Raw genomic sequence first — 25663 nt, 5'->3', positions numbered from 1 at the left:
CACGCTCTGCGCTGACCACTGGCTTTAGGGGCCCATGTCATCTCCAAGCCTCCCCAGGGCTGGAAGAAAACCCTGGGTCCCTCTGCTGGAACTGCATGCCCAAGGGAGGGCTCAGCTGAGACTGACTAGGAAAATCATTCCGTAACGCCCCAACTACAGAGGACGGGCTGCTCACAGGAGGGACAAGGGCTGGGAAGATACAAAGCTAGTGGCCCCTCCCTCTAGGCTTCCCTCCATGCCTAGTCCTTTCTGCCCATTCTCCAGAGGGAGCCCGACAAAGCCACCCTAGAGGCTCTTCTCCTGCCTCACCACAACCCACTCGTGCTCCCGCCAACTCCCACTGTGCACCGTCCTCAGCACAGAGCCACCTCCTTGAGAGCCTGGCTGCCTGCCAGCACCCTTTCCCCACCACACCTTCCGGCTCCACCTCTAAGCAGCCTGCAGCACAGGCACCACAACCCCCATGCCTCTGGGCCTCTACTCCAGCTCTTCTCTGCCTGGAAGACCTCCTCCCTCCTTCACCAAGCTCACTCCAGGCTCCTTTGGGTCTCAGCTGAGATGCCCCTTCCTCAGGTGCGTCCTCTGAGCCCCAGGCCTCCCATGGCCACCCCATCCCAGCTCAGACCCTGTGACTTCCCACCAGACTAGGAGTTCTACATCTGTCCCCTGGGCTGTGGGCTTGCCTGGTCCCTGTGGAGGTGATTGTCACATGCTAGTGACAATCGTACCCCTTACAGGAGAGGATGGAGGCTAAGGACACATTCCAGAGCCAGAGCACGTAGGCCTTGGTCCTCAGCCACTGTCCTCTCTGTGGCTGTTCCTTTCCAGGCCAATATGACAGCTGCCCCTTGGGTCCACCAGCTCCCTGAAGCCAACCTCAGAAGCCCTGGGCCTGAGTGGGAGTCTTCAAGGTAAGCAGAATGGAGAAGTCCTCCTCCAGCCTTACAGGAAATCTGACGCCAAGGTGGGGCAGGGAGGCAGGCCAGGCCTGATGACCTCTACCTCCTTCCCAACACAGCTTCCTCAGCCCTAGAGAAGGGCAGGAGCTACAAATACCAGCCCAGTTGTGCCCCAAAGCACCCAGCACTTCCTCAGCCCTGAGCCACATGCAGGACAGGAGGGCACCATGTGCACACAGGTGTGGCACATCTCACTCCCATTGTGGGTCAGGAAGCACCTTTCTCCAAGAGGATGCCCAGCCCTTCACCCTCCCTTGCCCTCTCCTGGAGGTCCTCAGCACAGAGAGGGGACCTGAGAGGAGCAGCAAGCCAAGGGTCAGGGCTGGGGTGGAGAGCTGGGTGGTCACTGATCCAAGACTCAAGGCCTCTCCACTCATTCTCCACCGCAGCAACAGAACGGTTCTCTGGCTGCCCAGAAACCTCACCATGGACCCAGGGGAGACGCAACAGCAGCTCCCCACTACGGTCAGAGGCCAGGGTGAAGGCCAAGGGTAAGATAGAGGCAAGGAGGCCAGGGCCAGGGGACGGTCAAGGGAGAGGTCAGGACAGCAGCACAAGGAAGGGCTGCCCAGAGCTCAGGACGCTGGGAGTGACTGCCACAGAGGGTGAGCCATGGGGCCAAGGCAGGCCCCACCCCCCACATCACACATGCCCGCATTCAACTCCATCACCTGTCCTGAGCCTGTGAACAGAGAGGGGCAGCACACAAGCCCACATGGCCTCTTACCCTGAGAGCACGCCCAGCACCAGGTTGAGCATGAAGAAGGAGCCGATGATGATGAGAGGGATGAAGTAGAGCCAGTTCCAGGTGTTGCCAGCTGCATCATTCGTCTGGAAGCAAGAGGAGATGATGAAGGACAGGTGAACAAGACACACAGCCCTGACCATGGAAGTTCCCCCACCTCTTCTCAAATACCTGGCAGGGGGTCTAGTCAGGGAGAGTCCAGGTAGGGAGGTTTGGGTCCAGAGAGAGGGGAGTCCAGGTCGGGGGTATTCAGACAGGGGGAGTCCAGGAAAGGGAATAGGGGTGGTGCAGGCAGGACCCGTGGTCAGACTTGTCTGTCCTTGCCCCCAAGAGCTCTCTCTGGTGCTGCAGCTCCCAAAGGACCAAGGACGCTTAGCACTGCTGGCCACTGCCTAGCAATGCTGAAAAGCCAAGGTGTAGTCCCAGGGAGCCAAAGGCTGCCCAGGGTACCCTGAGGCTGCATGCCCAGGCTCTGCCTGGACACCTCCCTTCCCAGGGTGCCGGACACACCAGACAGCTCCAAAAACATTTCTCCAGGATGGAGTCCACAGGCCCCAAGGCCCAAGTCTGATCTTCTGTCTGCAGCAGCTTCCACAGTTCAGAGGTAGTGAGCCCTGTGCCACATTCCCCCAGATCCACAGCATGCCCACAAGTTCCCAGCAAACAGTTCTCGCCACATGCCTGGCCCAGGACAGACCCCAGCACTCAGGCACGGTCTACATAACTGAATGCAAAGCAGGGCCATCTCACCCAGACCTTTCGATTTTCATAGCACAGCTCATAAAAGGGTGAGTTCCTCTGAACCCAATTCATTTCCAGTTGTTCTGTTTGTTTGGGTCCCCAGTAGACTTGGCTGAGAGGGGTGGAGAACCTCTTTCTTTGTATGAGTCTAGTGCTAGAAGTAAACCAAGAAGGGGTGAATGTTGTGGGTGGATGACCCCCTGACCCCTTTGCTCCTCACTTCAGAGGCAGCTCACAAGTCAAGGGCCAGGGCCCTGAGCAGGACAGAGGTGGGAGGGACAACCTGGCACTACCCTGTGGCTGGGGCTGATCTCCGGGTGCTACTGTCAGGATTCCTGCCCTCCAGGGTCCATTGGCCGGGACAGGATTTGCACTCTACCCCTGGAAATCCTGAGTACCCTGGACTGACTGAAGCTTGTGGCTTCTGATTCCTGGACACTGATTCCAGGCTGGCTGCCAAGATCCCTGGACCCTGACCCAGAATAGACATTCAGACTAGCAGCTCTAATTGCTGTCCATGTTCCCTGACCACACCTCTGACAGATCCACATGTAAGTCTGACCTGTGGGCTATCATGACCACCAAAGCCACCCATCTCCCAGAAATGCACTCTCAAAACCTTCCTCCTTACTGGGAAAGGAGGACCCTGCTGTTGCAATCTCAGCCCCTCCCACCCACTCAAGGGTTTGACTCCTGCAATTTCCCCTTCTCTAATGGATCATTCCCATTGGCAGCCAAGCTATTCTATTCTAATCTCAAAAAGAAAAACAAAACAAACGAGGACTTCACTTCTGGGAAGATGGAATAGACATACTCTTCCTTATTTCTCCCACTAAGCACAATTAATACCCTGGACATTACACAACGCAAATCTAAGACTCTGAAAGGTGGAAAAAAGAAAGCAGATCAGCTGGGACCTTTGAACCCACAGCAAGTTCCCTGGGGTTTTTTGGGTTTTTTGGTCTTTTCCCTCATATATGCCTGACTTGGAGCTGAAGAAGCCTGCAACCTGGAAATGCCAATAGGCATAGAAGAAAAGTGAACCAACAAAAGCCAGTCTAGCCAGGGAGCCGAGCCTTCCACCCTCTCCAGACTGTCACAGGCAACCAGCCTACCCACACCCCAAACCAGGTGACATCAGAGAAGGACAAGCAAGGGCTTGGGACACACCTCGTCAACAAGTGGTTAACAAGGCCCCCATCCCACCCCACTTCTGTGGTATTAGTGGAGACCATGTGGGGAGCCTGGACTTCCACTCCCCCACAGCAGTAATGAGACACCAGCCCCTCCCCACTGAGGTGCACTCAGAGAGGCCTGGTGGAGAGTCGGAACTTTCACTGCCACGCAGCAGTAGCCCAGACTAAAGAGCACCAACCCATTCACATAGTGTGTAGAGACCATCTGGAGAGCAGGATGGAGGCACACCTAACCCTCCCAACCAGGGAAGTTTCCTAGAGGCAGAGTCGGGAACCAGAACTGCCACCCCTACCCAGCAGTAAGGAGAAGACCCCCATAGTGTGTCAACAGAGGCCAAATGGGGAAGCAGAACTTCTACTCCCACCCTGCAATAGCGAGGCAGTGTCCCCCTTCCCCTGACAGAATGGTCAGAAGAAGCAGCTAAAACAAAATGTTTAGATAAGACCCAGGGTCTCATGACGTAATACCAAAGATGTCCAGTTTTCAATTGAAACTCACTTGCCATACCAAGAGCCAGGAAGAGCACAAACTGAGTGAAAAAAAAGATAATCAATAGCTGCCGTGATGGTTAATTTTATGTGTCAACTTGACTGGGCCATGGGTGCCTAGATATTTGGTCAAACATTATTCTGGGTGTTTCGCTAGTGTCTTTTTGGATGAGCTTAACATTTTAATTGATAGAGTAAAGCAGATTGCCATCCATAATGTGGTGAGCCTCACCCAATCAGTTGAAGGCCTGAATAAAACAAAAAGACCTACCCTACCTCCAAGCAAGAGAAGATTCTCTAGTAGACTGCCTTCAGACTTCATCTGCATCATTGGCTCTATTGGGTCTCCACCTGCTGACTTTCAGACTTTAACTCCACCATCAGCTCTCCGAGTTTTAAGCCTGCTAGCCTAAACTGCAGATTTGGACTTGCGGGCCTCCATAATCATATCAGCCAATTCCTAATAATAAATCCTATTGGTTCTATTTATCTGGAGAACCCTGACTGATAAAGATTGCCAACACTAAGATGACAGACATGATAGAAGTATCTGACAAATATTTTAAAGTAGCCATCATAAAATGCTTCAAAGGGTAATTGTGTACCTACTTTAAATACATGAAAAATAGAAAGTCTCAAAAAACAAACAGTATCAGCAGATAAATAAAAGAACCAAATGGAAAATTTAGAAAGAAAAATATAATAATTAAAATAGAGATCTCAATGGAAAGGCACAACAGAGTGGAGGGAATATAGAGGAAAGAATCAGTAAATGGTAAATGAGAACAATATAAATTATCCAATCTGATAAATGAAGAGAAAATAGACACAAAAAAAAATAAGGAAAGGGGGCCGGTCCCGTGGTCAAGTGGTTAAGTTCACATGCTCAGCTTCGCTTCGGTGGCCCAGGGTTCAGATCCTGGGAGCAGACATGGCACCGCTCATTAGGCCATGTTGAGGTCGCATGCCACATGCCACAACTAGAGTGACCCACAACTAAAATATACAACTATGTACTGGGGGGATTTGGGGAGAAAAAAAAAAGCAGGAAAAATAAGAAAAAATTAGAACACAGCCTCAAAAACCTGTGGGACTATAACAGAAGATCTAACATTCATGTCATCAGAGTAGCACAGTACAGGAGAAAGAGGAGAAGACAAAAAGCACTTTTATAAATAATCGTTGAAAACGTCCCAACTTTGGCAGGAAACAAACCTACAGATTCAAGAAGCTGAATGACTACCACATAGGATAAAGCTAAAGAAATCCACAACAAGACACATTATATTCAAACTTAGGAAAACCAAAGATAAATTAAAAATCTTGAAAGTGGAAGAAATGACACCTTACTCAGAGGAAAAATGAAACAAATGATTTCTCATCAGAAATCATGGAGGCCAGAAAAAAGTGGCACATTATTTTTCGGGTGCTGAAAGAAAAGAATTGTCAATCCAGACACCTACACTCAACAAAAATATCCTTCAGGAAAGAAGAAGAAATCAAAACAGTCTCATATTAAAAACTAAGGAAACAAGGAGAATTTGTCACTAGTAGTTCTATCCTAAGAGAATGGCTAATGAAAGTTCTCTAAACAGAAAGGAAATGATTAAAAAAAAAAAAAAAGGAATTGTTGACCATTAGGAAGGAAGAAAGAACAATGAAAAGAGTAAAAATAGGGGTAAATAGATTTTCCTTGTCCTTTTGAGTTTTCTAAATTATATTTGACAGCAGAAGCAAAAATTATAACACACTCTGATGTGGTTCTAAATGTATATAAAGAAAATGTTTAAGATAATTGTATTACAAATGAGGGAGGGTAAACAGACGTAAAGAAGGTAAGATTTATATACTTCAGTTGAACTGGTAAAACAATGACACCAGTAGACTGGGATAAGTCTGCATCTGGGATATAATATTATATATTACATCATATATATATATATATATATATATATGTAGTAATACTTACTAAAAGAGCAAACAGAGATATACTCAAAAACACATAGATAAATCAAAATGGAATTCTAAAAAAATTAAAGTAATATACAAGAAGGTAGGAAAAAGAAACAGAGAAACAAAGAAGAAACAGAAGTAAGCAAAAAAATAAAATGGCAGGGGATGGCCTGGTGGTGTAATCGTTAAGTTTGCATGCTCCACTTTGGCAGCCTGGGGTTTGCAGGTTTGGATCCCAGGTGCAGACTTACACACTGCTCATCAAGTCATGCTGTGGCAGCATCCCACATGTACAATAGAGGAAGATTGGCACAGATGTTAGCTCGGGGACAATCTCTTCAAGCAAAAAGAGGGAGATTGGCAACAGATGTTAGCTCAAGGCCAATCTTCCTCAAGAAAAGAAAGAGGCAGATTTGAGCTCTGATGTATCAATAATTATATTAAACATAAATGGTCTGAATACAAAAATTAAAAGGCAAAGACTGGCATAATGGATTTAAAAAACATGACCTACCTACCTATGTTTTACATACAAGAAATTCACTTCAAATATAACAATTTAGATAGATTGAAAGTAAAATTTGCAAAGAGATACGTTATACAAACATTAAGCAAAAGAAAACTATACTGCCTACATCAGTATCAGATAAAGTAGACATCAGAACAAAAAAAAATTTACCAGAGATGGAGGAACATATATAACGATAAAAGGGTCAATCCATCAAGAAGACATAGCAATTCTAAATGCGTATACACCCAACAATTGAGCCATAAAATATGTAAAGCAAAACTGATAGAACTAAAAGGAGAAATAGACAAATCCACAATAATAGTTGGAAACTTCAACACCTCTCTCAAAAGCTCATAGAATAATTAGACAGAAAATCAGTGAGGACACGAAAGAACTCACCATCAACCAACAGGATTTAATTGATGTTTCTATAAATACTATACAACAATATCACTATACGCATTCTTTTCAAGTGCCTCAAAACATATACTAAGATAGACCATATCCTGAGCCATAAAACAAGCCTCAACAAATTTAAAAGAATTGAAATTCTTTCAAATTCAGCGTATTCTCTAACTACAATGGAATCAAACTAGACATGAATGACAGAAAGATAATAAAAATCTCTCCAAACACAAAGTAAACAAAACAATTCTAAACAACCCATGGGCCAAAAGGAAGTCTCAAGGGAAATTCTTAACTATATTGAATTAAATGAAAATGAAAATACAACATATCAAATTTGAAGGGCACATCTAAAGCAGTGCCCAGAGGGAAATTTATAGCACTAAACACATACATTACAAAAGAGAGAAAGTCTCAAATCAATAATCTAATCTTCCACCTCAAACAGCTAAAAAAAAAAAAAAGAAGGTCAACATAAGCCCAAATCAAGCAGAAGAAAGTAAATAATAAAGAGCAGAAATCAACAAAATTGAAAACAAAAACAATAGAGAAAATCAATTTTTTAAAAAGTTGGTTCTTCGAAAAAAATCAGTTAAATCAATATACCTTTAGCAATACTGTCCCCCCCAAAAAAGAAAGAAGACACAAATTATCAATATCAGGAATGAAACAGGGTGCATTATAACATGCCCATCCCACATGAAAAGGATAATGAGGGAATACTACAAACAACTCTACATACATTTGACAATGTAGATGAAATGAACCAATTTCTCAAAAAACACAAACTATCACAACTCACTCAATATAAAATAGACAAATTTAATAGTCCTAAATTTATAAGGAAAGTGAAATTGTAATTTTAAACTTCACCCAAAAAAGGACAGCCATATTAATCAATGGAATAGAACTGATGATCTAGAAATAAACCCTTACATTTATGATCAATTGATTTTTTTAACAAAAGTGCCAAGACAATTTAATAGGGAAAAGAATAGTCTTTTCAACAAATGGTGCTAGGACAAGTGGATTCCAGATGCAAAAAATGAAATTAGACCCCTACCACACACCATATACAAAAATTAAATCAAAATCAATCATAGACCTAAATAGAAGAGCAATAACTAGAAAACTCTTAGAAAACATAGGGGTAAATCTTCATGACTTTGGATTAGGTAATGGATTCTTAGATATAGTACCAAAAGCACAAGCAGTGAAAATAAAAATGGAAAAATTGGACTTCATCAAAATAAAAACCTTTTGTACTTCAAGTGATACCATCAAGAAAGTGAAAAGACAACCCACAAATGTGAGAAAGTATTTGCAAATCATATACCTGATAAGGGTCTAGTATCCATTATATAAAGAAATCTTACAGGTCAATAATAAAGCAACAAATAATCCAATTTTTCAACGGGCAAAGGATCTGAATACACATTTCTCCAAAGAAGATATATAAATGGTGTAATAGTACATAAAAGATATTCAACATCATAAGTCATTAGGGAAATGCACATCAAAGCCAAATGAAATACCACTTCACTTCATGGTTGGTTGGTTAAAATCAAAATTAAATTTTAATTTAATATTACTAGGGTGGTAAAAATTAAAAAGACAGACAAAAGTTGGTGAAGATGTGGAGAATTTGGAACCTTTGTGCATTCCTGATGGGAATGTAAAATGTTGCAACCACTTTGGAAACCAGTTTGGCAGTTCCTCAAAAGGCTAAACATGGAGTTACCATATGACCCAGCAATTCCACTCCTAGGTATACCTAAGAGAAATGACAACATATTCCACACAAAAATTTGCACACAAATGTTCATAGCAGCATTATTCATAATGTAAAAAAGTGGAAACAACCCAAATGTCTATCAAATGATGAAATATAAACAAAATATGGTATACCCACCCAATAGAATCATATTTTATAATAAAATCAATGAAATACTGAAAGTTGCTATGACATGGATGGACCTTAAAAATACATAAGCCCACATATTGTATGACTCCATTTACATGAATGTCTAGAATAGACTAGTATACAGAGACAGAAATATATATTAGTGGTTGCCAGTGGCTGGGGGAAAGGAGGAATGGGGAGTGATTGCTAATGGATACAGGGTTTCTTTTTTGAACAATGAAATCTTCACAAATTAGATAATGGTGGTGATTGCACAACCCTGTGACCATACAAAAACCATTGACCTGTATGCTTTAAAGTGGTGAATTTTATCGTATGTGAATTATGTCCCAACAAAAATGTTATTTGAAAAAAATTCCATAAAAGAAATACCTAGGCCCAGATTATAGAATTCTACCAAACATTTAAAAAGAATTAACACCACTTATACACAATCTCTTCTGGAAAAGAGAAGAGAAGGAATTACTTCCCAATTAATTCCCAATTAAGCATTTTATAATGCTTGTATTACCCTGATATCAAAATCAAACAAGGACAGCACAAAGAAAGAAAACTACAGACCAAAAGCCCTCATGAATATAGATGCAGGAATCCTTAATAAAATATTAGCAAATCGAATTAAGCAATATATAAAAAGAGTTATATACCATGACCACAAGTGATTTATTCCAGGAATGGAAGGCTGGTTCAATACCCAAAAGTTAATTAGTGTAACCCACCATATTAACCATCTAAGGGAAAAACATCACATAATCATATCAATGTAAAAAAAAAAAAAGCATTTTACAAAATTCAACACATTTATAATAAAAACTCTCAGAAAAGTAGGAATAGGAGAGTTATCCCAACTTGATAAACAATATCTACAAAAAACAACTAATGGTATACTTAATAGTGAAAAACTGAATGCTTTCCCCTTAAGTTTTGGAACATATAAAGTATGTCTACTCTCACCACTCTTATTTAACATAATGCTGGAAGTTTTAGCCAGTGCAATAAGGCAAGAAAAGGAAATAAAAGTCATATGGATCAGAAAGGAAGAAATAAACTGTTCCTGCTTGCAGGTGATGTGTTTGTCTACATAAGAAAACCCAAGGAATTTCCTAGAACTAGCAAGTGAGTTCAGCAAGGTCACAGGATATAACATCAACATACAAAACTCAATTGTATTTCTATATATTAGCAGTGAAAACACGGACACCAAAATATAACACACAATACCATTTACAATCAAACAAAACATATGCAGGACTTGTATGCTGAAAACTATAAAACGCTAATTAAAGAAGTCAAAGACAATCTAAATAAATAAAGTGATATGCCATGTTCATGGATTGCAAGACTCAACATAGTAAAGATGTTAATTCTTCCAAACTGAATAAAATGCGAGAAACCAGTCTACCTGGTTTAAAAGATTTATTACATAACTACAGTAATGAAGATTGTGTGTTACTGGCAGGGGGATAGACACATAGATCATTGGAACAGAAACAGACCCAACAAATATGCCCAACTGATTTTTGGCAAAGGTGCAAAAACAATTCAATGGAGGAAATATACCCTTTTCAACAAGCAATAGTAGAGCAATTGGACATCTATAGACAGAAGGAAGGAAGGAAGGGAGGGAGGGAGGCACAGACAGATAGAGGGAGAGAAGACGAGTGGAAGAAAGAAAAGAAGAACCTTAACCTAAACTTCACAATTTATACAAAAATTAACTCAAAATGGATCACAGACTTACTTGCTAAACGTAAAACAATAAAACTTTTAGAAAAAAACACAATAGAAAATCTTCAGGATTTAGGACTAGGCAAAGAGTTCTTAGACAACACCAAAAGCCCAATCCACAAAAGGAAAAATTGATAAACTGGACTTTATCAAAATTTAAAATGCTTGTTCTGGGAAAGTCTAGGCAAAGAGTATGAAAAGATAAGTTACTGACTAGGAAAAAATATTTTCAAACCAAATAACTGACAAAGAACTAGTATCTAGAATATATAAAAACTCCTAAGCAAAAGGACAATCCAAACAGACCATGGGCAAAAGATATCAAGAGAATTTCACTGAAGAAGAAATACAAATGGGAAATGAATATGAAAAGCTGCTTAACATCATGAGCCGTTAGGAAGTGCAGATTAAAACCACAATGATATATCAATACACACTTATCAGAATGGCTAAAGTAAAAACAGTGACACCACCAAATACTGGCAAGAATGCAGAAAAACTACATTATTCACACACTGGCTGGTGGGATTGTGAAAGGATACAGCCCTCTGGAGAAGTTCGAGTTTCTTAAAAACTAAACACGTAACTACTACACAGACAGGAAATCACACTCTTTGGCATTTATTCCAGAGAAATGAAAACTTATGTTTGCACAAAAACCTGTACACAAATGTGTAGAGAAACTTTATCATAAAAGCCCCAAACTGCAAATAATCCAGATGTCCTTTAACAGGCGGATGTTAAGCAAACTGTATACCATGGAAGATTGCTCAGCAACAAAAAGGAACAACTACTTACACACACAACAATCAGGATGAATCTTCAGAGAATTATGCTGAGTGAAAGTAGCCAAAACCAAAGAGTCATACAGTATGGTTTCATCCACACAACAGTGTGGAAATGGTAACGGATAAGTGGTTACCAGGGATTGAGGAGGTGTAAGGGCAAGGGAGAAGTGGGTGTGGCTATAAAAGAGCAACAAGAGGGATCCTCGTGGGGATGGAACGTTCTGTATCTTGACTGCATCTCTGTCAACATCCCAGTCGTGATATATGTCAGTTTTGCAGGTTGCACCCTTAGAGGAAACTGGGTAAAGGAAGCATGTGATCTCTCTGTATTATTTCGTACAACTGTGTGTGAACCTACAATTATCTCAAATAAAAAGTTTAATTTAAAAGATGCCAATTCTCTTGTCTCCCTGCAGTTACCGCTGATTGCCCTGCTCCACTCCATAGGGAAAATCCTTGGAAGAGCTGACTATACTTGCCATCCTCACTTCCATGCCTCCTTCCTGTAGCCTGCAAATTCCATGGTTTTAACCCCACCACCGAAACTGCTCTTGTCAAGTTTACCAACATCTTCCCTGACCTCTCAGCAACATCTGACCTGGTTGGTCACTTTCTTTGCTTTGCTTCCAAGACAGAGCATGCTCATGGTGTTATTCCTACCCCCTCCCCTCCTTAAAGGCTCCACCTTGGTCTCTCTTGCTAGCTCCTTCTTTCCCACTTGGTTCGGAATGTTGGAATTCCCCTGATAGCCAAAGGCTCAAAGAAGGCTGAGTCTTTGGCCTTCTTCACTTCTCCATCTACGCTCACTACCCAGGCGATCTCATCTTCTCCCATAATTTTAAACACTATCCATGACTTCAAACATACACCCTTACCCTGCTGTTCCCTCTGAACTCCCTCTCATATACCCAGCTGTAGACTCAGCATCTCCACTTGGATGGAAATAGTTATCTAAAGCTTACAGGGCCAAACCAGAATTCGGGTTCCACCACTACTCTCCACCAACACAAAACTAAGCAAATGTCTTGCTCCCAATTCTCCTCTTCTCAGTAAAAGGTACCACTGTTCCCAGTGGTTCAAGTCACATCATCTTTGATTCTTCTTACTCTCATGTTGCACATCCAAAGAGCAAGTCCCGTCATTCCTAATTTCAAAATATAGCCTTTGCACCTCTATATCTGAACACTCCTTCCTCAGATTTTTATGTAACTAGTACAAGGAACATATGCAAAATCACATGTATATAATCATAAACCAATATTATTTACCTCCTACTGTCCCTTTGAACATAGTCATGCTCTTGGATGAAAATCTGAATAAGTCTTATGACTTTTCTGATAACTCCTGGGTAATAGAAAGTTCTACAATCACGTCACATAGAAAACACGGTCTCAATTCAGTAATTAAGTGTCCAATCCCAGCTGGTAATAAAACAGGTTTAACATGCTTTACACTGAGAGTATCAACTCTCCTTAGCTGGCCTGCCACAGCTGGCTGCTTGCAGTGGGAGAAGAAGGCACGGCCCCTCTCTGCCCCTACACGCCTCACGTTGTTCCTCCTTCCTCAGCTTGCTGTCTGGTTGCTGACCCCAACACTCTCAAAGCAGGAGAAGGAGGAGCAAGGAGGCAGGCAAGTTCTTCCTTGCATGGTGCTGTCCTGAGATAATCTCATCTCTCTGGGCCTGACAGGAATTTACTGCTGATTCGTCTCTCACCAGGCACTTCTGCGGGTTCTTCCAAGACCCCATTTGACTTCACTTACTTTTCAACATAGGCTAGCCATTTCTCCTCCAGCTGGAGAACTGCCCCCTGCCACACCCACCACAGCCAGCTTTTCAGCAGTCCACTCTGAACAGATGTTCTCTGTTGAGACCCCATCATTCCCCCTCATCAGAATTTAAAAAGGCTCCTGGCTGACCCACCCTCCCCTGGCAACAGCTTGTCCACAAGAGACGCTCAAACCCCCGCCCCTGCTCCTGGCATGAGTGTGCTGCATCACTCCCCTCCTCCACTGCTGTAGGCCAGTGGCTCCTGCCCTTGAGTCCCAGGCACCGTCGCGTGGGCCTCCACACTCCAAGAGCATGGGGCTGAGGGACCACGAGAGCCCCTCTCACTGGGTTACAGGTGAGGGGCAGGCTCTCCCTCCAAAGAATCCTCTTCAAAAATCCTGTCTGATCTGTGACAACCAACTCTGCCATCCCTCGGTGTGGAGGGTGGATCCAGTCAGTTCTTGGCCACCTGCTCTGGGCAGCAGCCTCACAGCTCATCGCCATCACTGCGTCCTGGTGCCTCGTCCACCTTGCAAGGCGCCACCCCGTGGTGTGCACACGTCTGGCTTCCAGACTTCACTAGGCTGTCCTTTCCAAGACCCTCTACTTGTCACTCCCTGCCCCGCATCCTCCTCTGTTTTCTTCATAGTGCTTGGCATTATTGGGCCCTTATTCACTGACCACCTCCTGCTCACCACGGTACCTGCAGTGTCTCAGGGGGTGCCCAGCACCCAGTGGGTCCCCTGGAAATATGTGTTGGATGAAGCCTTTGTGGCCCTTGCTGATCAGTGCCTCCTGCTCTGGGATCTGGTTCCTGCCTACCCCCTCCCCCAAGGGGCACAGATCCACCAGTCTGAGTCACCTGGGCCACTGGCCAGGCCCCATTGGGCACTGAGGACTGGAGAGACCTGCTTACACAGGCCTTCATTCTGGTGGGGCTGGCAGGGATGTGGCCAGCTCAGAGCTATTTTTAGAGTTTGTCTCTGTGGAAATTGTTCCTTGATCATCAGCAGAGAGAGAACAGCCGAGCTCCTTTCATTGCCTTTGTCCCCATTCCTCTTTCCCTCGATCAAACAGAGCCTATCATCAGGCACGACTCCCACTCCAAGGAGGAATCTGGTTCAATGGACCTTGGACAAGCTTTTCCTTAACTCCTCAGCTGCTAACTGCCTGCTCAATGAGCATTTTGTTTTTTTCTCCCCAAAGCCTCCCAGTACATAGTTGTATATCCTAGTTGCAGCTTCTTCTAGTTCCTCTAAGTAGGACACCGTCTCAGCATGGCTTGATGAGCAGTGCTAGGTCCATGCCCAGGTTCTGAACTGGTGAACCCCAGGTGTGGACACTTAACCACTCAGCCATGGGCCCAGCTTCAATGAGCATTTACCAAGCACCTACTGGATGCCCAGTTCTAAGACTCTCCTGGATCTCCATGAACCCTTAGAGGAGGCACAGAGCAAAGGGTTCCAGTCTGTCCCTTTCCTCTGTCCACTGTCATGCTACCAGCTGCTAGAAGCTGGGGAGCACAGGGCTCCAGGGGCTTGAAGCCCAAGCCCCACCCTCAGTGCACAAGTGATAAGTTCAAAGAGAAGTACCTTGTGCTCCAGGGTCCCCCACCCACAGCACCCAAGCAGAACACACCCTCTAGCTACCCAAAACATAGCAATCCAGCAGCCATACCCTCCCAGCCAAGCCTTCCAAGACCCCTGGCTCATGTGCATCTTGTTTCTCTACCTCCCAAAGTCCCTGAGGGATGAATTTAATTGTTCTCATGGCCAGTGGCTCCCAGGGCTCCAGGGCGTAGAAGGTAGCTGGGGGTGGGAGGAGTTGCCACGTAAAAAAAGAGACAGCAGTCTGCTCATGAGTTGATTGTAGAGTCCACCAAGAGGAGCCTCAGGTAGAGGGCTGGTGGGAGGGAGATGAGTCACTAGGCAACCCCTAAGGGCCTTTTACTCAACTTCTGTCATGGTCACCAAACCTAGACTGCCCTGCACCACTGAGATGGACTGGCATTCTGATGAGAGTGAGAAGATCAAATAGTAGCAGAACCAGAGGAAAGAGTACCAGACAGACTCAGGGAGAAGGAAACAAACGTAGAAAACACAAGCTCCCACCCCAAGCATCCCTGCGTAACCAGAGAAGTTTCCCTGAGCCTCAGTTCAGCGTGGCCCTACACCCCTACCTGCTCCTCCCTATCTTCACCAGACAGTCTAGGGACAATGAGAGGCCCAGAAAGCCTCACCATCGCTTACTCCATCCAGAAACCCCAGCAGGGATGGCATAGTTATTAGTTAACGGCAAGCTGCCTACAAGTCTTAGGGCCCAGAGCAAATTAATTAGCTTCTCCATGCCTCAGTTTTATCATCTGTACAATGGGATTCTTGAGATAATTCTACAAGATAACAGGACTAAAACACTTCACATAGCAGTGAGCCTCAGTTATTGGTGCTGTTGCCACCTTCACCATCAGCAAAAGTAGCATCTTCTCTGGAATTCTCTTTTCTGACCTCTACTACCCAGCCCTCAGTTTCACTTTCACAAGAGAAGCTGTCCTGGAGATTCCAGGACCCAGATCAAGAGTTCAAGTTGAGATCAATCATAGTGGACCCCTTGATGGGGCCATCTGAGGGAAGGGGTCTGTATTTCAACCTAGGGTGGAGGAAGGAGCCTGGGGCTGGGCAGAGGTTCTTAGGTCAGAAGCACTACCCCAGATGGGACCCCAGGAGCTCCAGGGCCCACTCCCCATCCCAGAGCCAAGATACAACTCACATTGTAGAGGATGTCAGTCCAGCCCTCCATGGTGATGCACTGGAACACCGTCAAGATGGCAAAGAGGATGTTGTCAAAGTTGGTGATGCCAAAGTTGGGTCCTGGCCAGTACTCCCGGCACTCAGTGTCACCCTCACACAGCCGGGCTGGGGCCTCCTTGCCACAGGGGAAGTCACCCACTGGGTCTGCATCTGAGAAGAAGAGAATGAAACACAGACCCTGAGCTAAGAAACACCAAGTTCTCCAACGCTTGCTGGGATTCCTGGGCCCTGAAGACCTCATCACAGGTGGGCAGGAATCAGGCACCAACTGAAGCCCTCCCTCAACTTCCCGCCACTCCTCCTTGCACCTGCACCAGCTCTCTCCTCTGGCCTACAGTCTGCCTCCACCTGAGTTCACACCTACCCTGACCCTACTGGTCAACCTCTCCCTCTCTACTGGAACCTACCTATCATCACTTAAACATGCTCAGGACTCATTCATCTTAAAGTAAAAAACAACAAACTCCTAACCTCCAATTCTTTCTACCACTACCACCTGACTTCTTTCCCTCACAGCCAAATTGCCACCAAGATTCTCCTGACATGCAGATCTGCTTGTCACTCTGGAGCTAATACCAAGCTGGACTCAGCCACCTCAGTCCCAGTGCTCGTCAACCTTCGCAGGTTGACCCGGAGCCCACCCAACGTGTGCTCAGAGGATGGCTGGGCGCCTCGGGGCCCTTACAGAGTGGATGTGCTCCTGCTGGCCTGCAGCCTAGCAGGCAGCCAAGGACCACACAGAGGGATGTTAAAGACACACCAGAAAAATAGTGCTAATCTCTGCAACAAGATCACATGTTTAAACAAACAGCATGTTTATCCATTCCACTCCCAAAATCTTAGTGAAAGGGCAGAAAAAAACTATTTAAAAAAAAAAATGTATAACAACACATGGAAATCCCGCCTATAAACATAGGAGAAATTTTGAGGAGTTGCTAGGGTGGAAAGCAAATCCTCCAAGGTTTAGAAGAAAAAACTGAGCAGACGAGTTTACTCCTCTCCCTCCAAACATCTCAAAAAATGCTCACAGAGAAGACTAGTAAGTGATTGTTTGTCTATTTGTAGACAATGGTATTCTCTGTGAACGATGCTAGTTTTATTTCCTTCCTTCCCATTCTCGATAGAGTTTGTCTACCTTTTCTTGTCTCCTGGCACCGGCTGTGACTACCAATGCTATGTGAACTAGAAGTGACCATGAGTGCCTTAATTTTGTTCTTGACTTTAAAGGGAAAGCTCTCAAGACCTACAACAAAGTATGTTTGCAGGAAATTTTAGCGAATTTATGAAAATTCCCTTTTATTTCTAGTTTGATAAGAGGTTTTCTTAATCATGAATGATTTAAATTTTACTAAAAGCTTTTTCTGCATCTAGTGAGATGACCATATGAGTTTTCTCCTTTAATATGTTTGTAACTCAAGCCACAAACCTTAGAGTCACCCTTAACTCTTCTCTTTCTGTTACACCCCACATACAAGCTCCCAGAAAACCCTGTTGGCCCAGCAGGCCTTGCTGCAAAATATAACCAGAACTTAACTGTTCTAACCATCTCTACCAAAACAGCCTGGCCCCCGCCACCACCGCCTCTTCTGGACTGAGATATCGCTCTCCAAGTCAACCCTGTTCTGCCTTCACCTCCCCAGAGCAGCAGAACTGTCACATGACGTCACTCCTCACTCAAAGCCCTCTGCTGTCTTTTTTTTTTTTTTTTTTTTTGAAGATTGGCACCTGAGCTAACATCTGTTGCCAATCTTTCTTTTTTTCTTCTTCTTCTCCCTGGAGCCCCCCGGTACATAGTTGTATATTGTAGTTGTGGTCCTTCTGGTTGTGCTATGTGGGACACCACCTCAGCATGGCCTGATGAGCGGTGCCACGTCCATGCCCAGGATCTGAACCAGTGAAACCCCAGGCTGTCGAAGCGGAGCATGTGAACTTAACCAATTGGCCACAAGGCCAACCCCACTGCCATCTTCCCATTTCTCTCAGAATAAGACGTAGAGTTCCGACCATCCACCTAACCCACATAATGTCCACTTCTTCCTCGCTGTTCCTCACTCCAGCCTCATGCACTCACTGTTTCTTATAACTGAAGCTCTCTGGGGAGGCGGGCACACGTTCTGCCTGTCACTGCATTCAGACTGCTGTACACTGTCACCCTAGCAGAGAGGCCTCCCTGGCCACTCTCTATGAGGTGGGCACCAAATTACTGTTTCAAACACCCTTCTTGTTTCCTTCCTAGAAGTTACTACCATCTGTAATGAGTTCACGTGCATGTTAGTTTATGTATTTGTATTTATCAGGTGATTGTCTGTCTCCTTGGAACCTCCACTTCGTGTCTGGCACCTAGAAAGCCCCCAGCACCCGGAACAGTGCCTCTCTCCTGAAGGAGGGAATCTGTGGTCCTCCTTGATCCAAGGGTGCTGCCTGGGGTCAGCCCAGTGGCGCAGCGGTTAAGTTCGCACGTTCCGCTTCTCGGCGGCCCGGGGGTTCGCTGGTTCGGATCCCGGGTATGGACATGGCACCGCTTGGCAGCCATGCTGTGGTAGGTGTCCCACATATAAAGTAGAAGAAGATGGGCACGGATGTTGGCTCAGGGCCAGGCTTCCTCAGCAAAAAGAGGAGGACTGGCAGTAGTTAGCTGAGGGCTAATCTTCCTCAAAAAAAAAAAAACAAAAGGGTGCTGCCAGGCCTCACCTGTGCTGTTGGAGAAACAGGCCTTGTGGAATTTGCCCATGTAGAACTCGAGGCCGATGATGGCGAACATGAGGATGGCGAAGAAGAGAAGCAGCCCGATCTGCAGGAGCGGAACCATGGCCTTCATGATGGACTTGAGCACCACCTGCAGACCTGGGGCCAGGGCAGGCAAAGCAGGGCAGGTCAGGGAGCAGGGTGGGCAGCGCAGGGCATGGGGCTAGGGTGTGGACAGAATAGCAAGAGCCGGGCGGGGTGGGGCTGAGAGTCCTGAGGCACGGTGCTCACAGTGAGTGTTTATGGGGCCACAGAACAGAGGGGACCCTCGAAGTAGGAGACACAGCAGGCAGCAGTGGGGAGGCTTGAAATCCTGGGGAAGGAGGGCAGAAGAGTGCGAGCTCGTATGGGGCAGAGCTGAGAGTCCTCGGGTGGGGGACAAAGCATAGGGTGGTAGGGGGAGGTGGACTGAGCAGTGTCCCAAAGGAGGGGGAAGAGCAGGGTGTGGGGGTGTCAGAACATGAAGTTCAGGTGGAAAGTGTGGGCCGGTGAGATCTGTGGATCCGTGGGGGGCCCAGAGTAAAGGAAGAGCAGAGAGTCCTGAGAGGGAAGATGAGGGAATCCTGAGAGGGAAAAGCAGAACATTCTGGAAGTTAAGAACAGAGAATCCTGGGAGAGAAGAGAAGGGGATACTGGGAGGGAAGAGTAGGGAATGCTGGGAACAATGTCCAGGGGATCCTGGGAGAGAACAGCAAGGAATGCTGGGAGGGAAGAGCAGGGGATCCTTGGAGGGAAGAGCAGAGGATCCTGGGAGAGAAGAGCAGGGGATCATGGGAGGGAAGAGCAGGGAATGCTGGGAACTAAGAGCAGGGGATCCTGGCAGGGAATAGCAGGGAATGCTGGGAGGGAAGAGCAGGGGATCCTGGGAGGGAAGAGCATGGGATCCTGGGAGGGAAGAGCAGAGGATCCTGGGAGGGAAGAGCAGGGGATCACGGGAAGGAAGAGCAGGGAATGCTGGGAATGATGAGCAGGGCATCCTGGGAGGGAAGTCCAGGGATTCCTGACAGAACTAACCCCTCAGGGAAAGTGAAGCAAGGGACCTGCCCCCAGGGAGGACTCCACCGCTGACCACAGAGCACGAGCGTCTCCAGGCCAGGAGCAGGGGCTGCAGGGGATGAGCCCCCTGACCCCCGCTCCCAGTCTGGCCTGGCCCTTGGACACAGGCCTGAGCCTTTGCCTGGCAGGGTCTCAGGGAAGAACAGGGAGCCAATCAAGGGTTTTCCCTTTCACGGTCTCAGGGGGCACATCCCTAGGTCCCCGCCCACCCAGGCCCTGAGGGATCCCTAAAACCACACTCCCCCTGGCCTAGAGGGAAGGGCAGGGTGGTCACTGGCTCCCAAGGCAAGCCTGCCCCTCCTCCCGCCACGCGTGGCTCCAGCCGCCCATCTGGGAGCAGGTCTTAACTGGCCCTCAGCTCCCAAGGGCCCTGCAGAGCCCAAACCAGGACAGGTGGTCTCCTGCGGCCCTTGAACATATTTGCAGGCATCACGCCTGCCACCTCGGCCAAGCTCACATCTGTCCTTCAGCCACAGAGGAAGCACAGAGCTGGAGACAAAGCAGAGGGTGTGAGGAGGAGCAGAGCTTCCACCCAGGGAGGCGAGTCAGGGAAAATAAGAGGGCCGCCCTCTGGGCTTTCCAAGGGAGCGGGACAGACTGGGAGAGGCCTGCTCCGCCCTTCCTCACATCTGGTTCCCTGGGTCAAGAGCAGCAAGCTCAGAGTCACCCAAGCAAAGGACCCACTGGTTAGGGCTTAACTGTGGCCGTGGCCGTGGCCTTGGCCATGGAGAGGGGGCGGAGAGGAGGTCAGTGTTCCAAGTAGGCCTGGGCCTGACTGCTTGTGCCAGACTCACTCGGAATCCCAGACACCAGCTTCAGGGGCCTAAGCACACGCACAGCCCGCAGAGTTCGCAGGTCAAAGTCAGTGCCAGCCGTGGCAAGGATCCTGGCAGGAACAAAGAGAAGGAGGGAGGTAAGGGCTTTCACACCGAGTTGAGAAGAGAACACACCCCACTCACCACCCATGTCCTTTCTCCCAAGAGCAGTGACATCTTTGTCCCCCACTGTCCGAGCACAGGACTGGCACACGGTGTGGGGCTTGCCAGGCAGGGGGAGGCAGGAGCTGAATTCAGACATCCTCACCAGGAACGTCAGCCATGGCTTTTACCAGCATGACCGCCCTCCAGTTCAAAGGCATCACCCCTGCGATGACACTTGGTCTCTGGCCCCTTTTGGCCTGGCCTCCAACTGAGTCCAAGCCTGAACCATGTCCCCAAACCAAGCCCAGTTGTACTTAAAGCTGCCTCAGGAGAGGTGGTGATGAGTGAGAGCGAGAGTAAAGTGGAGCTTGAGAGACTCCCGGACAGGCACCACATATCACCTTCTTCACGCTATATCAAGAGAACGTGGGAATGAGGGGTGGGGAAGGTGGAATAGCGGGTTCAGAGACTCAGAAAAACTCTAACAATCAGTTCTATTAGCATAAAAACATATTCCAGTGTCTCCCATTTTAAAAACAAAAGATCCTACATCCGCCTCTGACCATAACACACTTCTCTGCGCCCTTCGCACCAAAACTCAATGAAAGTGTCAATCTTTGGTCCCTGCTGCTTAACCTTTCCACCTCTGTTCACCTTTGTCCACCTAGATCCCCAACCCCACCGTTCCACTGAAATGCTGGGTCAGGTCTTCTTCTTGCCAATTCCAATGGTTAAGTCTCTTTCTTTAAATGGCTTCTTCTCTTGTCCTTTGGTCAACTCTCTTGTTTTCCTCTTAACTCTCTGGGAGCCCCTTCTAGGTCTTGTTTGCCAGCTTTGCCTCCTCTACCAGACTCAAGAATTGGATGCCCCAGGGCTCACTCCAAATAGGATCTACCCAATAGCTTTGAATACCACTGTATGCTTATTACTCCAAAATTGACATCTTTAACTCAAACATGGAATTCTGGGCTCATATATCCCACTGCTTTTTTAACATTTCCACTTGGAAATCAAAAAAAAGCACATCAAACATTACACAACTAAAGAACTCTTTTTAAAATTTTACATACTAAAACGTACTTTTTTTTTTAAGTTCAGAGTTGTTACATCACAGTGACTAAAGAACTCTGGATTCTTACTCCCAATCTTGCTCCTTCTCCAGTGTTCGCCCCTCTCAGTGAGCAGTGCTAGTTGACTGTGATTTAAGGCAACACCAAGTCTTCACCCCTGACTCCTCTCTCTCACACTCCACATCCAATTCACCAATCACCCTATGGGCTCTACCTTTAACATGCATCCTGGACTCCTGGTGAAGAAGGCTTTGTGCTCCCCTGCTCTAATATATGGCAGTGAGGAATAAAATTTGAGATGGAGCTCGGGTCAAAAATAAGATAAAACTCTCAGGGGAGAAAAAAAGAAGAGCAACAAGAAAACCTATTCAAACCAAAATTCTATAGCACATGAGGAAGTCCAAGACTAAGAAAAACCTTCAACTATTGGAAACAACTATCAGAAGATTAATTTTGTTCAGATGAAATCAACAAATTATGAAACAAAAACAGACAGAAACAGGTAGGAACTTTAAAAACTAGCTAGAAGTCTAAGAAATAAACAAATAGTTACTGAAATAGTATCAACAGTAATGATGAATCACACTCTAGGCTGGAGACATGGTTTGAGATTATTAACAGTTTAGAAAATAGTACTAAGACTAGCACTAAGGCATTTACCTACAGACATCAGAAAGACAAAGAAAAAAAATGAGAGAGAAGTTAAGTTAGATCAGATACCTAACACACATCAAATGTGAGTTCCAGAAGAACAGAATAGAGAGAATTGTGAAAACACAACATCTGAAGAGATAACAGATGAGAAATTTCCAGAATTAAAGACTTGAGTTCTCAAATTTGAAGTGCACTATAAGTACCAATCAGATAAAGAAAACATATCCAGCTAGAAACAGTGTGAGGAACTGCAGAATATCAGGCATAAAAAGAAAGTCTTAAAAGCTACTAGAAAGAAAAGACAAAACATCTAGAAAAAAAGAAAAATTAAAAGATGAGAAAGCCTCACCTCAGCAAAAATATATGCTAGAAGACAGTTAAGTAACACCTTCAAAAAGCTACAGGATATAATTGTCATCTTAAAACTTAATATCCAGCTAAACTGTCAATGAAGAGTGAGGGCAAAATATTTCAGGTACAAAATAAGTCATCACTCAGACCCTCAGTAAAACAGCATAAAAACTGAACCCAAAGGGAATGCACAGTATGCAAGAATGATAGGCACAGAAAATAATTTTTAAGTATTTAAATTTAATTAATCATTGATTGCTTTTTAATTACGATATCCAATTTTTCATTAATCTTGTGTTTATTTTCTATATGTAAAACTAACAATCTCGGCAACACTAAAAATATTTGCAGAAGGCATGGTTCTAGTGGTAGTTGCATCAATCCATGCTACGGAAGCTAACTCACTAGTCACCGTGTTAGACCGGGGACGGCAAACGTTTTCTGTAAAGGGCCAGGTAGTAAAGAGGCTTTGCGAGCCACAACCACTCAGCTCTGCCACTGTAGCATGAAAGAGCCACAGATAACAGTAACTGAACGGACAAGGCTGCATTCCTATAAAACTTTATTTATAAACACAGGCTGCCAGACAGATGGGCTGTAGTTTGCTGACCTCTGTGTTAGACAAATGTATAGTTACAAATATATGTTTAAAATGTCAAGGATATTCAGTAAATGGATAGAAATACAATCTATCTCAAAACCAGCAGAGGGGGGAAAAGGAGTGCTGAGAATAAGAAAAAGGTGTGCTGGGACAGAACGTTTTGTCAAGAGACGGAAGTCAGAAAAAGACTCCCCCCAAAAAGGCAAAGAAAGGATATAAAGAGAAAGCACAAAATAAGATGTTAGAATTAAGTCCAAATATATCATAACAAATATAAATGAATTTTAATTTCCTATTGAAGCATAGATTATTAGATTGGAGCTTTTTGAAGTCCAACTGTATTCCACTTACAAAAGACACACTTAAAAAAATACAGAAATGTTGAAAATAAACAGATTTTTTGAAAGGATATAGTAAGCAAATACTATAGAAAAGAAAGTGGGTATAGAAAGACTAAAGACAAAAGAGAATTTAAGACAAAAAACAACACTAGGGCTAAAGAAGTTTATAGAATGTGTAACAATAAAAAAGAAAATTTCACCAAGAAATATAACAATCATTAATTTTATGCACCCAACCTCACAAACTCAAAACAGATAAAGAAAAAAAATGAAAATGCCTCCAACAGAGTAGAAGATTCTAACAAAACTCTTATCGGAATCTGAAAGACTAAACACCAAAATTTAGTAAGGCTTTACAAGATTAAAACAAAATTAGTAGTCTCCATCCATTATATAGTTCTTCTATAGCTTTCTTATCTTATCTATCTATTTATCTCTCTGACAAAATCTACTAACAAATAGAGAATACACATTTTTTGGAGTACACAGGAGTATCTTTGAAAATTGCCCATACCCTACATCACAAAAGAAATCTCAGCAAATTTCAAAGAATTAGTAACATATATTATTGCACTTCTTCAATTAATGCAATTAAATGAGAACACGACTATAAAAACACATTTAAAAAGAAAATTCACATGTATAGAAACCCTCAAAATGGCCCACTAAATAACTCATTAATTAAAGAAGTAACAACAGAAATTACCTAATATTTGGAACTCATCAACAATGAAAATACTACATATTAAAATGTGCGGGGTTCAGTTAAAGTGATGCTTTAGGGGAAATTTATAAATTCACATTAATTTATTTTTTGAAGTATTGAAAATAAATAAACCAAGCATTGATATGTCTCAAGAATCTTAAAAACGAACAGCAGAGTAAATTTAGAAAAAGCAGAAAAATGGAAAAAACAAAGGTAAGAGTAGACAAGGTTAAAATAGAAAACAGAGAAATAATAGAAAGCTGAATCTTTGAATGTTTAATAAAATGAACAAGCTTCTGGCAAGAATAATCAAGAAAAAGAGAGTGTACACATACATACATACACAGATACACATATAGAAATACACACAGTACAAACTTGCACACACGTACACTCACGTGTGTATGCATGCATGTGTACACACATGCAATGTATGTACATACAGGGAACACAACTATAGACGAGAGAGATTTTTAGAATCACAATCACATATTAACAATTTAATATTTTATTAATAAATGCTAAAACTCTGATGAAATCCCCCCAAAGTGCAAATTACCAAAAGTGACTGAAGAAGTAGAAAACCTGAATAAACCATGAACTATTGTATTAGTTTTCTACTGCTGTGTAAAAACTTACCCCAATTTAGTGACTTGAAATAGCACCCATTTACTAGCTCACAGTCCTGCTGGTCAGAAGTCAGGGCACTTCACGGCTCAGTCCTCCGCTTCAGGGCTCACAAGGTTGAAATCAAGGTATCAGTCGGCTGCATTCTCATCTGGAAGCTAAACTAGGGAAAGTGACGTTTCCCAGTCCCTTCAGGTTGTCTGCAGAATTCATTTCCTTGCAGTAGAAAAGGAGTCCCAGCGTTTTGCTGTCAGTGGGGACTTCTCTTAGCTCTTAGAGGCCGCTCTCAGGCCCTTGATACCTGGCCCCTCAACAGTCCCTGTCACCCTTCTAAATTCTCTGAATTTAGGAAGGGACCAGTCCCTTTAAAGTTCTAATCACCTGATTAGGTCAGTCCCACCGGAACATTCTCCCTGTGGTTAACTCAAAGTCAACTGATTAGTAAACTAATCATGGGAATAATATCTCCTCATATCCACAGGTCCTTCCCACAGTCGAGGGGAGATAACCGTACAGGTGTGGGGGCCATTGTAGAATTCTGCATACCAAAACCATTTACAAAAATGAATTTGGATTTA

At 44.7% G+C, this 25663-nt stretch overlaps 1 protein-coding gene across 10 annotated transcripts in view; it reads right to left on the bottom strand.

Annotated features, from left to right (window-relative positions):
* The window catches only part of CACNA1B (calcium voltage-gated channel subunit alpha1 B), a 198347-nt gene that overhangs the window by 137719 nt on the left and 34965 nt on the right, over positions 1-25663 (bottom strand). For 9 of the 10 annotated variants that reach the window (XM_023629527.2, XM_070251837.1, XM_070251830.1 and 6 more), the window contains exons 4-7: positions 20610-20701; positions 18706-18858; positions 15974-16164; positions 1687-1790 (exon numbers count right to left, since the gene is read on the bottom strand). In XM_023629527.2, coding sequence (XP_023485295.1) covers positions 1687-1790; positions 15974-16164; positions 18706-18858; positions 20610-20701 — 540 coding nt within the window. The remainder of the gene's footprint in view (positions 1-1686; positions 1791-15973; positions 16165-18705; positions 18859-20609; positions 20702-25663) is intronic. The other variant, XM_070251839.1, reaches the window with a different exon arrangement.

This window comes from Equus caballus, chromosome 25, assembly GCF_041296265.1.
Source record: "Equus caballus isolate H_3958 breed thoroughbred chromosome 25, TB-T2T, whole genome shotgun sequence".
In the NCBI taxonomy this organism is placed as follows: Eukaryota; Metazoa; Chordata; class Mammalia; order Perissodactyla; family Equidae; genus Equus; species Equus caballus.
This window is presented reverse-complemented; position numbering and strand designations above follow the sequence as displayed.